Source organism: Ictidomys tridecemlineatus, chromosome 10 (genome assembly GCF_052094955.1).
Source record: "Ictidomys tridecemlineatus isolate mIctTri1 chromosome 10, mIctTri1.hap1, whole genome shotgun sequence".
Taxonomy (NCBI): Eukaryota; Metazoa; Chordata; class Mammalia; order Rodentia; family Sciuridae; genus Ictidomys; species Ictidomys tridecemlineatus.
In genome coordinates, this window is record NC_135486.1 from 43,455,118 (window position 1) to 43,467,814 (window position 12,697).

Consider the following 12,697-nt stretch of genomic DNA (forward strand, 5'->3'; position numbering starts at 1 on the left):
TGGGGCTAAATCCATAGGGATTTTTGTACCCTTCAAAAGGAAAAAAAAAAGTTTGTACCATATTAGCTAAACGCTGGCTTCCTATTTGAAGTTCGCAAATGGAAATGACAAATGGGGACAATCGAATAAATGATTAACTTTTATTAGTATTCCAAGTAAATCAGGAGGAAGGGAGCTAAAATACCCATTTCTTATAATTTCAGTCTCTGTCCTCTGTAACACTCATGTTGGGAAGAGAAATTTATTTAGTTGAAAAAAATAAATTTTGTGTTATATTTGGTTTGCTCATATAAGAGTTTATCTACCTCATTCTAATGCAATTGTGATTATATATATATATATATATATATATATATATATATATAAAATTGTTTCAGATATCCAGGAGGACACAGGGAACATATGATCCATAAACCCACATGGATTATAAATAGAATCATGGACAAATGTTTAAATGTAAGTATTTTAATTATCACCATTTATAAAATGGGTAATGCTATAATACCTGTTATGGTTTTTATATGAGGTGTCCCTCCAAAAGCTGTGTGTGAGACAGTGGAAGAATTTTTGGAGGTGAAGTGATTAGCTCATAAGACTTACAACCTAATCAGTAGATTAATCCACTGATGGATTAACTGGGTGGTAACTGTAAATAGGTAGGTTGTAGCAGGAAGTATGTCACTCGGGCCATGGCTTTGGGGTTTATATTTTGCCCCTGGTGAGTAGAGCTTGCTCTCTCTGCTCCCTGGTTGCCACATCCTGATCAAGTTTTCCTCCGCCACACCTTTCCACTCTGAGGTTCTGTATCACCTCAGGCCCAAAACTATGGAGTCAGCCAACCACAAATTGAACCTCTGAAAACATGAGCCAACAGCAACTTTTCTTCCTCTGAATTGTTCTTGTCAGGTATTTTGGCCACTGTGATGAAAAGCTGACTAAAACACCATCCAAGTGTCACGCTACAGCCACATCCTCAAAACATTGGGGCAGATGATGCTCAAGTCAGTGAATCAAATTCATCCCTCCCTACAGAGCCACAACTTGGAAAAAATGTTGCTCTGAAGTTCATTTCCTAAAAACTGAGCCACAGCATGAAACTATGTCACAAGGCAAAAGTTTCCTCCATGTTCCTATTTGTATTTATCAAAATGCCTTAACCTGTTTGACAAAAACATAGATCACTTCAATAGAATTTGTAGGAATTCAACACCTTGAGCGTTGCTGATGTTTATTCACATTGTTCGTAACTGTTAAGTTATTCCAAAGTTGACTGGGGGTATAGCTTAGTGGTAAGAATGCTTATATGCATGAGGCTCTGGGTTCAAATCCCCAGTGCCACAAAGGAAACCAGGGTAAAAAGTTATTTCAAAAGTTTTGTGGGATAACAAGAATCTCCGAGTGGGAATCAACATAAAAGATCTAGTCTCGTCCTGATATGAAACTTGAACTTGTTCCCTAAAATCTCTCTCACAGTGTCAGGTCATTACTTACTGCCTTCCCACACAGTTCACCTATTTTTGGAAACAAGGTGAGGAACTTGAAGCACTGAAGAGAGTCTTGGTTCAAAGAAAAATATCTGGAAGGTACTAATTAAACTTTCAAGAGCTCATCATCTCAGGATGTCCACAGCCTATGAAGAATTCCAAACCAAATGTGTATTAGAATATACCTATAGTTCACACGGAGAAACTGTATTACACAAATACAGAGTATAGGCAGCAGAGTGAAAGCACCTGCTATAGAATCTAAACTTCCTCACGTACTGGGAGAAATTCAGCAAGTATCACTGTCATGGTTTAGATCCCGTATGCGCCCCCATAACCTTGTGTTGAAGGTTTGGGCCCCCATGTAGCAATATTCAGAGGTGGATATTTGGGGAAGGGAATGGATCATAAGGCTCTGACCTCATAAGTGGATTCACCCACTGGTAGATTCACATCTGAATGGAATACTGGGGAGGGGTGGAAACAGAGGAGGAGGGATCTAGTTGAAAGGGGTGGTGTATACTTGAGGACAACTCCTTACCCCTAGCCTCTTTCTTGGCATTTTGGCTGCTGTGTAGTGAGTGGCTTTGCTCTACCATGCTCCTTTGCCTGATGTTCTGCCTCACTACAGCCCAGTAACAATGGAACCAGTTAACCACAGAATGAAACCTCTGAAACCAGGAGCCAAAATAAATCATTTCTCCCGTAAGGTGATTTTTCTCAAGTGTTTTATCACAGTTGTGAAAAGTTAATGAACACAAACATAATCTCTCTAAGCTTTATTTTCTCTGTAAAGTGGGGAACTATCTACTCGTTGGGGGTCATTGTAAGGATTAACAAAAATAAAAATCCAACTAAAGTACACAGCCTAATGCATATTAAACTCCCAAGAATGTGTTATTAGTCTTACCTTCAGAATCTTAGCTATTCATTTTGAAACAGACTATTCAAGTTTCATATCAACAAAACATGAAAAAGTCACCATCTACTAATGCAGTATCTGTACATGAAATAACTTTTTGTGGCACCTTAAATACATTCCCAAATGGCTTAATGTCAAGACAAAGCTCACAAAGAAGTTGCTCTTTGCTATTGCTTATGTGATAACTTGGGAATTTTGTTTAATGCTCTGCATTAATGAGGGAACTTCTTAGAATAATATTACAACAGAGAGTGCAAGAAATACCAGTGAGGTCAACGCAGTTCTATTAACTGTCATCTAACACAGAAATATTTTCCTTGAATACCATTAAAGCTTTCTCCTTTTCTTTGTTCTGCTTTTTGAAGGCAGTAGGAACCCAAATTTTGCTACCCATAATTTCTGTTTTTGACTTGGCAGCATAATGATACTGAGAAGAAGAAAAAAAAAATCACCTTGGCAATGTCTTCTTCAGACATTTTTTTATAAAAGAGATTTTGTTCCTAATAAATTAAGAAGCAGGTTCTTTAACTAGGCAAAAACAAATTCACTTGTTCCTAAGTGAACTGAGTCGCTTTATATTTTTTAAAGGGAGCCCACCTGGAAAACGCTACACCCTTTAAATGACCATTTTATGAAAATGGGAAATATGAAACAGAAGGGTAATTAGACAAGTAAGTTGCTCTTTGCTACCCCTGCTGATAGGGTAAACCCAGAAGACTCTCAGAGTTCCCACTGCCATACAGAAATCAGGACTCAAGCTGTGGTTGCAGCAAAACAGTTCTGAGATAGTTTTTCTTTATATCCTGGGGGCTCAGGACAACTGGCTAGAGAGAGAATAGCAGCTAAATGAGTAAATGTATAATTTGTGCTCTCTTTCATGTATATGAACACACACACACACACACACACACACACAGACACACACACACACACACACACACCTGCCATCTCTAAAAGGTAGAAATAGGACATATATCCTATGGGTTGTAATGAGATAGCTCAGAATAAACGGGACCTCTAGACAGATAATCCTCTACTGTGGAAGAAGAGAGGTTGCCCAACCCTCCATTTTCCTACCATTTCTTCTACTCAAAGATTTCCTAAGTTTTAAGCCAGTCCTATTAATCCATGAGTCAGAGAAAAAGTGAAGGACCTTCTATTACACAGAGACAGGCAATTTTGATGGATTTAAGACATCAGGCCTAAGGATTTAAGCTAGACATAGTTGACATGATCCTTTTCAGACAGTGTCTTCAACTTTGCCACACTGACCTCCCAGCTCCTGATACAGACTTGAACTCACCATCTATGAAAAATACTCTGGGCTGCTCACTGATCCAGTGAAGACCTTTCCTGCACTGATCTCCATCATTATCTATGTCTTCAGAGGCTCCATTAAACTCCAGGTACAGGGCCAGTTTCCTCAGACTGGAATGCTAAGACCAATTCCCTTCTGAATGTCTGCCACTTGCATATATACCTCAGGCTTAATCTCCCTGCTTAGACCCATTAATTTGGCTGATTCCTGGAATCTCCAGTACCCTTTCCTAATTCCAAACCCAAATAACTATTTCCAGTCACTAAATGAGATGCATGCATGTGATCCCAGTATGGAGAAGAAAAAATTCCTTATTTTGCTGAGGCTACATCAAGATAAATAAAGATAGAGGATGGACCTAGGAATGTAACACACCTGACTTTCAATTCTGTCCCCTCTTTATCTACAGTGGGACCTGGGACAAGTCACTAAATTCTCTGAACCTTGGATTCCTTATATGCTTAGAATCAAACACCCAGAGTCCCACTTTTCTGTACTAAATGTGATTGTTTTTTTGTTTTTTTTTTTTTCAGAGAGAGTGAGAGAGGAGAGAGAGAGAGAGAATTTTTAATATTTATTTTTTAGTTCTCGGTGGACACAACATCTTTGTTGGTATGTGGTGCTGAGGATCGAACCCGGGTCGCACACATGCCAGGCGAGCGCGCTACCGCTTAAGCCACATCCCCAGCCCCCTGAATGTGATTGTTAAACATGAATACCCTGTATCCTTTCCACATTAAATAGTGACTTACTGCAAATGCTGATTCCCAATCTGTTTTTACTATATCCTGAAGGTAAGGATCACAGTTCTACTATATTATTCCAATTTTCTACCTGGAATCTGAAATTAATATTTTTAGACTTTTAAAAGTGGAGGAAGTAGCTGGTGCACACCTGTAATCCCAGCAGCTCAGGAGGCTGAGGCAGGAGGATCATGAGTTCAAAGCCAGCTTCAGCAAAAGAGAGGCGCTATGCAACTCAGTGAGACCCTGTCTCTAAATAAAATACCAAATAGGCCTGGGGATATGGCTCAGTGGTTGAGTGCCCCTCAGTTCAATCCCTGGTACCCCCCACAAAAAAGGTGGGGGAAAATAAGTACAGATAGCATTGCTCACTTCTGTAATAGAAACACTTTGAAGATGTCAAATCATATATCAAAATCAAGGAGGGATATCTATAAATACATAATAACTATGTTATTTAACAACTTATTCTTCCCCATAGCAAATATTTATAAGGCATTTAAAATTAAATAGGCTTTCTCATCTCTCCTGCTATTGTCAAGATTTTTATTTTAAAAATGTAATAACAGAACTTCAAATAAAATTTGACTAATCCATGAGAATTCAGATGCCCACAGAAATAAAACTATATTGACTGTACTTCAATACATTGACAGAGATGGTAGATAGAAAATGTGAGGAAATAAAGAGTGAACGTTTTTCAAACACAGGCAAAATATATAATCAATACTTCAATTCCTAAGTATTTACATACCAATTAATTGCTCTACTGCTTCTTCAACCCTCACTTAACTCTGATATATATAATATTTCCTGCTAAGCTACAAAAGTAAAAAGTTTATGGAGTTGTCAGTCAAGACAAAATTTACAAAATAGTGAGAGTCACTATCCATATCTATCAAACCACAGTTTATGTTACAGTTCCTCCTCCATCATCATCATCATCATCATCATCTTCTCTATGGTACCTTCATGTCATATATTAGTATGGTGTTTCTGTAGGCATTCTATCATTTTAAAATATAACTGGCATGATTCCAATATAGAAAGAATATAGTCCGTTTCCCTGCACATATGGAAATGGAGACTCTCAGAGCCCAATGGGCCTGCTAAAAATCACAGTGCCAAATAGTGGAAAAATTGGAATTAAAAGCTAAGGCATAATATTTTGCCAGACCTGTGGGTAAGCTCAATTACTATTTGTTGAGATTTACTTAAATTTATTTCTACACCTGTGATTTTTCACCCTCAAGTGGGCTGCTGCTGTTTCTTCCTCCTCCTTTTCCTTTTCAGATAAAGGAATAAATTCTTTCTGAAGCCAAAACACTAGCTTGAAGCATTCTTTACCTCTAACATTGTTGGTGAAAACTTGTGCTTGGGCTAAAGTCCCTTTTTCTCTTTCTATGCTGTTGTTTTTCATCATTTGACATAAGGTCACATATTGAAGAGTAAATTTCTGAACAAATTTTCACTTATTGATGTACTTCAGCAAAAAAAAAAAAAAAAACTTTGGAAAGAATGTTGGAGGTCACTGGAGCTGTCAAAGCATAATAAATTTTATAAGACCTTGGGTAGTTCCAAGTTGATCTGATATCTATGATAACCCAGATTCTAACTCATCCTATCTCCTGGTCACCATGTTCCAGATTCAGTGTCCATGCTGGAACTCTGTTTTTACCCCAATAGGTTTCATTAAACAAGTTCAGCTTAGAGAAGTTACAAATTTGATTCTGGTCCAGAGTTTGCATCTGACACACAGATCAAAATTAGCTGACTCTTATTGTCTCTGGCAATAGTAGCTAGTTTTGAACTGGTCCTCACTCTAGGTCACATGGCATGGTAAAAACTTAACCTGTAATATCCTGTGTGTTTATTTATGTGTATCTTACTGGAGACTGAACCCACGGTCTTCCACATGCTTTGCAAATGCTCTACCACTGAACTATGTGTCCAGCCCCACACAATATTTTATCCAATATTCACAACACTTCATTTGTAAATACTATTATTGATATCATCATATTATAGATGGTGAAAAATGAAGATCAGAAAAGTCAAGTAGCAGTTTCTTAAAGACAAGTAGAGGACTGGTGATATAGCTCAGGGATACAGTGCTTGCCTCCCTTTGGCAAGGTCCTGGGTTCAATCCCTGGTTTTGCATTTAAAAAAAAATTAAAGGCAAGTAAATGCCACACTTTTTTGGCACAAAATAATTAAATTGGTCCTTTCTATAGCCTGATTCATCTACATTTTTCATGGAAGCTGACCAGGCTAGGGAACAGACAATGTTATGCTTAAATGTAACTCTTTTGCTCACCTGCAATAGTTTAGGAGAAAAACACTTGAGTTTCCAAAGTGAAACCCGCTGTGCCAATAAATATCAAAATGTCCTTCAGTTCTCTGATCAGTGAATTCTATACCTACATAAAATAATTATTGCTTTCATAAAATGTCCCTGTTTGCTACTGACAAAGAGAAAACTGAACCAGTATGTCCTATAGTAGCCTTTAAATAACCAAGAAGAGAGATCAAAATAAAAATAAATCTTGACCAGATTTATAGGTACACCTTGATTAGTTCTTGTTTTTTCCTTCAAATAAGCAATACCTGAAAAAAATGAAAAGGGAATGTTGAGACCAGATATCAAGTAATAGATGGGTTTTCTCTGACATACAGTATGGTATAATGCTGAAAAAATAATGCCGGCCCATCATTCGTGACGTTTACCAGCAAAATAGACCAGGGAGAAAGATGAGGGCATGTTTCAGGATGCTGAATGGTCCCACTACTTGGACTTGAATGAATTATTGTTTGCTAACAGCACTTCTGAAAGTTTTGTGATGGTGTGGCATTATGTTTTTTCTCCAACACAACTGAGAGATTTTGTTTGGTTATTTTGGTTTTCTGAGGAGTTTGTTTATTTTGATTTTGCTTTAACAAGTAATAAATTTTTGATTGAGCACTTGCCTACCATGTGGGAGGCCCTTGGTTTGATTCTCAGTAGCGCATGCGCGCGTGCACACACACATGCACACACATACACACAAGCACAAGTTAAAAATGCTAACATTAAAATCAAATATCATTCATTCATTCAGATATTAATTCTGATGCTGGCAAATGAGAAGGCATTACTAATAAGAATTTAATTCTGCACTTGGAGATACAACTGGAATTTGCCCACTAAGTCATCACTTCCCTTTCACGCTCCAAACTGCACTCAGCTTCTCAAAAGGATATGCCTCAATTAGGAGAAATGCCACTCAATATAACTAAGAATTATTATTTGTAAAATGGGAAAGGTCTCAGCTTTCTATAAACCACCTTTTTAATGAAAACTTCATTTCCCCCAAGCAGCCCTTTATCTAGGATGCATTTGGCGAGTTGAATAAAAATACCTGTGAAAGGAAAGAAGGTTCCCATCAAAGCTGTTGAAATCTGATTTCATTTCAGATTCTAGAACTAATGCTTTTTTTTTGTTGTTTAAATAGATTTTGTCTGTCAATTTCCAGACCCGCTGTGCCATCAGCCTGTATGGACTGCTGTGGTCAACACGGGGGTTGTAGCAGCAAATTTTATTATGGACTGGTAATTGAATTGAACAGGTTTACATTTGAATAGATTTACTACATCATGATCTCTGACATACTGCGTGGGACTGAAATCCCTCTACATCCATAAAGATACGTTTAAGACGGTATCATTCTCTCCAGGCTTAGAAAAAGTCTTGGGCCAAGGAGATGGCCAAACATAATTGTGCATTTATATGCAGGGTGTAAAGCAATATTTCACTGCATTTTTTTAAGTACAAAAGAGAAAAGAATATACCATATTTACTCATAACTACCCCCAACCTTTCTGTTTGGAGGAGGAGGAAGTGAGGCTTAGAGAACTGAGATTTTGTTAACTAAGTGGGCAGAAAGAAGTAAAGGAAAATGAATTACTATTTGAGCATATCAGAAATAGCAGCAATTCCCTTGAAAACAGATCCTCTAAAGGCTTGATAACAGCAACTGAAGAGGTGTGAATTATAGATAAGCAGAGCCCCGTTTACTTTCACCAACAATGTTTAATTAAACATAGTTCACACCTCTCCATTCACTCTTGCCACCTTTCAGGAGTGCTCCTCTTAAAAGCTACAACTGGAAAGATTGTTTAAGGGAAAATATTTTTTATTCCTCTGTTTAGACTTAGAAGGACAGTCAGGTGAGTAAATTACAGTGGTAAGATAAAATTAATCAAAAAAAACTATCTTCCTAGAAATAAAGGGGAGTTTCCATGTACTTTAGGTTTTTTTTGGGGGGGGGATTCCAAATCTAGGACACCTTCATGTAGTATATATATATGTTGACAGATTTCTTTTATAACATTTAAAACAATTGATTTGCTTTTTAAAAAAAAATCATCCCTCAACTTTCCAGAGTTTGAAATGGCTCTTAAATAAACATTTCTTAAGAATAAGTCTAGCCTAAATCTCTAATATCTCTCTACTGCCTAACAAAGTAGCGATATAAATATAATGAAGACCCAAGATGCCTATCACTTATTATTATATCCTGAATTAGATTTTGTTTTGTGTGAGGCTGGGGTCAACTCTACATTCTGAATTGCTCTTTGCTCGTCACTCTGAGATGCCGTTTAAGGCAGTAGCTAATTAAGTTTTCTACCTCAACCACAGTAAGCAATTACCATCATTGTAACTAAAAGGAAACTTTTTTTGTCTTATGGGTTAGATTGTTGTTGAGTTTTATGTATGTGTGTGCCTTTGTCAATAATGGTCCTTTGGTTATTTTCATATAAATTCTCACTAGTGAGAGTATCGGAGTCAGTCTCCTCATTTTTATATCACTGGCACCTAGAGTAGCCTCTGGCACATGGGAGGATCTTAATAATATTTAGCAAACAGAAGATAAATGCAAAACATGTTAACTGTGAAAAATTCTAATAGTGCCAAAGGATCCCCTCCTCATATTTATTCACCAGTGTAACCTTCACACCAGCCTTCATGTTTCCCTCTTTTTACATCTCTGTGCCTATACCAACACAGGGTAGTACCTTCTCCAATCTTTCTGCTTTCCATGTCCCTCTCCCCCACCCCTATAGACATACATATAAACTGAGTCATCCGTGAGACAGTTAGCATTTTACTTTATCTTTTGCTTGATAATGGATGTTGATCACCTTTCAAGATGCTTTAATTATAAAGTTATATGTTTGTTTATAGCTCTTTTTTCAAGAGGTAAGCAAAACAGAAGAAGAATTCAAGAGGGTCTTCATTGTTCCTAGTAGACAAATAAGAGGCAGACAGATATGGTATAAATTCCATGTACTGGAATATAATCTAATCCACTAATCCTTGTATGTCATAGCACACAGGAATTGGAACTGAACGAAACTGGATAAAATTATGATATCTAGTAATAACACACCCAAAGCTCTAGTTCAACTAACACTTGGGCCTATGTGGACTTAAAGGTATTAAAAAAAATGAGGATATCCAGTGACAACAAAATATACAAACTAATAAGGTAAATTGCAGGAACAAAGCATATTTTATGATGTAATAGTATCTACACTTTAAATATTTAATTAACCTAATTTTTTCCAAACGTTACCACATTTTCTCTTTGTTAGTTACAAATTATCATATTTATCTTAAACTCTGGTAAATCTTCTGAAGAGGAGGAAACAGAAAGGTCTAAATGCAATATGTAAAATGCATATCTCCAAAGCACACAGAGACACATTAAAAAAAATAAAAGACTAATAAGTAGGTCTTTTAAAGAAAAAAAACAATTTTTCTCTCTCTCCAAGCCGAAATGTCAGTCTTGATAAACATGCTGAAATATACAAATATTTCAGGTCCTTTGACGTGTGGAATAGGTGAGAGGCATCCAGCAATCCATTGGTTCAGTTCCTGGCACCACCTGTTAGTAACTGGGTAAGCTTAGGCAAATTGTTTAATATGAAATACATATTCACTGTTCATATTTTGTGTCTGTTGTTATCTCTGACTGAAAACAAATGGAAAGCCATTTTAATATCATATCACAAACCCTTTTTAGTAAAAACTGGGTTGGAAAAAAGAAAGAGTATTTTAAACCCAAGATTAATTTTTTAGAAAATATGTGAACCATAGCTAAACTATGGAACCAAGCTAGGTTCCCTTGACAGATGAATGGATTAAAAAAATTGTATTAAATATACACAATGCAATATTATTCAGCCTTAAAGAAGAATGAAATCATGGTATTTGCCAGTAAGTGGATGAAATTAGAGAACATTATGCTAAGCAAAATAAGCCAATATCAAAAGAACCAAAGGCTGAAGGTTTTCTCTGATATGTGGATGCTAATTCACAAAGAGGGGTCGGGTATGGGAGAACAGAGGTACTTTGGACCAGACAAAGGGGACTGAAAGGAGGAGAGTATGAGGGTAGAAAGGATAGTAGAAAGAATTGGACATTATTATCCTATGTGAATATATGATTACATGACCAGTGTAACTCTACATCATGCAGAATCAGAAGAATGAAAAGTTATACTCCATTTATGCATGATGTGTCAAAATGCCTTCTACTATCATGTATAATTAATTAGAACAAATCTTACAAAATCTATGAACCTGTTGATGACATAAAAAGCAAAAAGATATCAGTCGCTTGTTTGTCTTCATCTCTTTCCTTCTGCAAACTGTAAAGCGGACAAGACCAGGTCTGTGAAACATACCTTGTGTGTTCAACTGCAAATCAGATGTGTCCTACCTTGTCTTTCTGGTTAATGTCAAGCGGTTAGCAATGACGTATCAGAAAGTTCAGGGGCCAAGAAGGCGTATTGGGTACTGCTACCCCATCTTTTCTTGTTTTTCTAAAATTAGTGGGATTCCCTGTATCTTCAAATCCCATCCCCCCAAACCTAAAGCACAGGGACACTAGACAAGTGCCTTACCTTCTTTCAGCATGCCCACTTTTAGACACTTCATGAAGCGGCAAGCCTGGCAGGATTTACGTCTGCGCTTTGTGATTTCACATTCGTTCGTGGCAGGGCAGCTATATTCTATATTACCTAAAGCACAAAGTTGGAAGAAAAGAAGCTGTTAGACTTGCAAGACCCTGGAGATATTAGCATCCCCAAGAAAATGTCAACTCTGTCACTCCTGCTCCCTCCTCCCCACCAAAGTCACAGGAGTTTCATCTTGTTGGGAACATGAGAAATGTTATGAAATCTGGATACGGTGCTACTGCCAATGAGGATGCATTGCACAACTAGGGGGCATAAGATGAAGCTCTTCAAAAACTTATGTGTAAAATCAGTATTTTATGATAATTCTCTCCTTTGAAATTTCTTTTGGATCCTAACTTTCTGGAAGACTATTACTTTGCATGGGTGGACTCAGGAAATGATCACTAGGCAAAGCCCACCTGAGCAAAGCACACTGATTTAGAACCTTTGGATACAAAGGTGACTAGCACTTTGATGCATCAGACCGATTGTTTTCCTGACACTGAACAACATAAACTTCCCAGTGCAAAATGATCAGGAGGTTAATGCAGAGCTATATGGCAAGCTCCTACAGGCAAGGGACAGGGATTACATAGTTCTACCTGCAAGACTTATCAGCTACCAGAGCCATAAAATAAATTCTTTGCTCAGTAAATGTTTAGTGGTGATGATGATGATGATGATGATGATGATGATGATGGTGATGATTATGATGGTGGTCATCATCACTGAACATCATCATCAGGTTTGTTACATAAATTGCTTAATTAATTTCAAATGCTTAAGCTTCTTGAGAATGTAATAATTAAGAATAAACCACTATGAAGTTATATTCTTAATATTAGACTTTACATGACTTGCAGCAGTGCCTACACATTTCAAATGATAACTATGCAACCAGAAGAAGATCCAAACTTCAAATATTTCCTAGTCTGAGACAATGCCAGTATATGAGGGGTGCTCTGGGCTGCCCACAGCTTTGTAAAGAAACTGCCTTTAAAATAAAGCTTCTCTGCCCTATCAGGTCTGTCACATAGTGCTTGAAGGTCTTTCGCTACTTCCTAACCCTTTCCCCTTGTGATTAAGTGCATTAGTATCTTAATGAAAATGCATTCTGTTTATTGCCCTCTTGGGAAGGGGGAGGTCATCACACCAAATGCATAAATTGTCATCAGAGACGGTCCGAGCATAATTGCAATTTTGCTGCTCCGTGTTTGCAATACTCAGGG

At 37.3% G+C, this 12,697-nt stretch overlaps 1 protein-coding gene across 15 annotated transcripts in view; it reads right to left on the minus strand.

Moving 5' to 3' along the window:
• Positions 1–12,697, minus strand: part of Esrrg (estrogen related receptor gamma) — a 595,402-nt gene that overhangs the window by 143,250 nt on the left and 439,455 nt on the right. For all 15 annotated transcript variants that reach the window (XM_078022829.1, XM_078022828.1, XM_078022826.1 and 12 more), the window contains one exon: positions 11,415–11,531. In XM_078022829.1, coding sequence (XP_077878955.1) covers positions 11,415–11,531 — 117 coding nt within the window. The remainder of the gene's footprint in view (positions 1–11,414; positions 11,532–12,697) is intronic.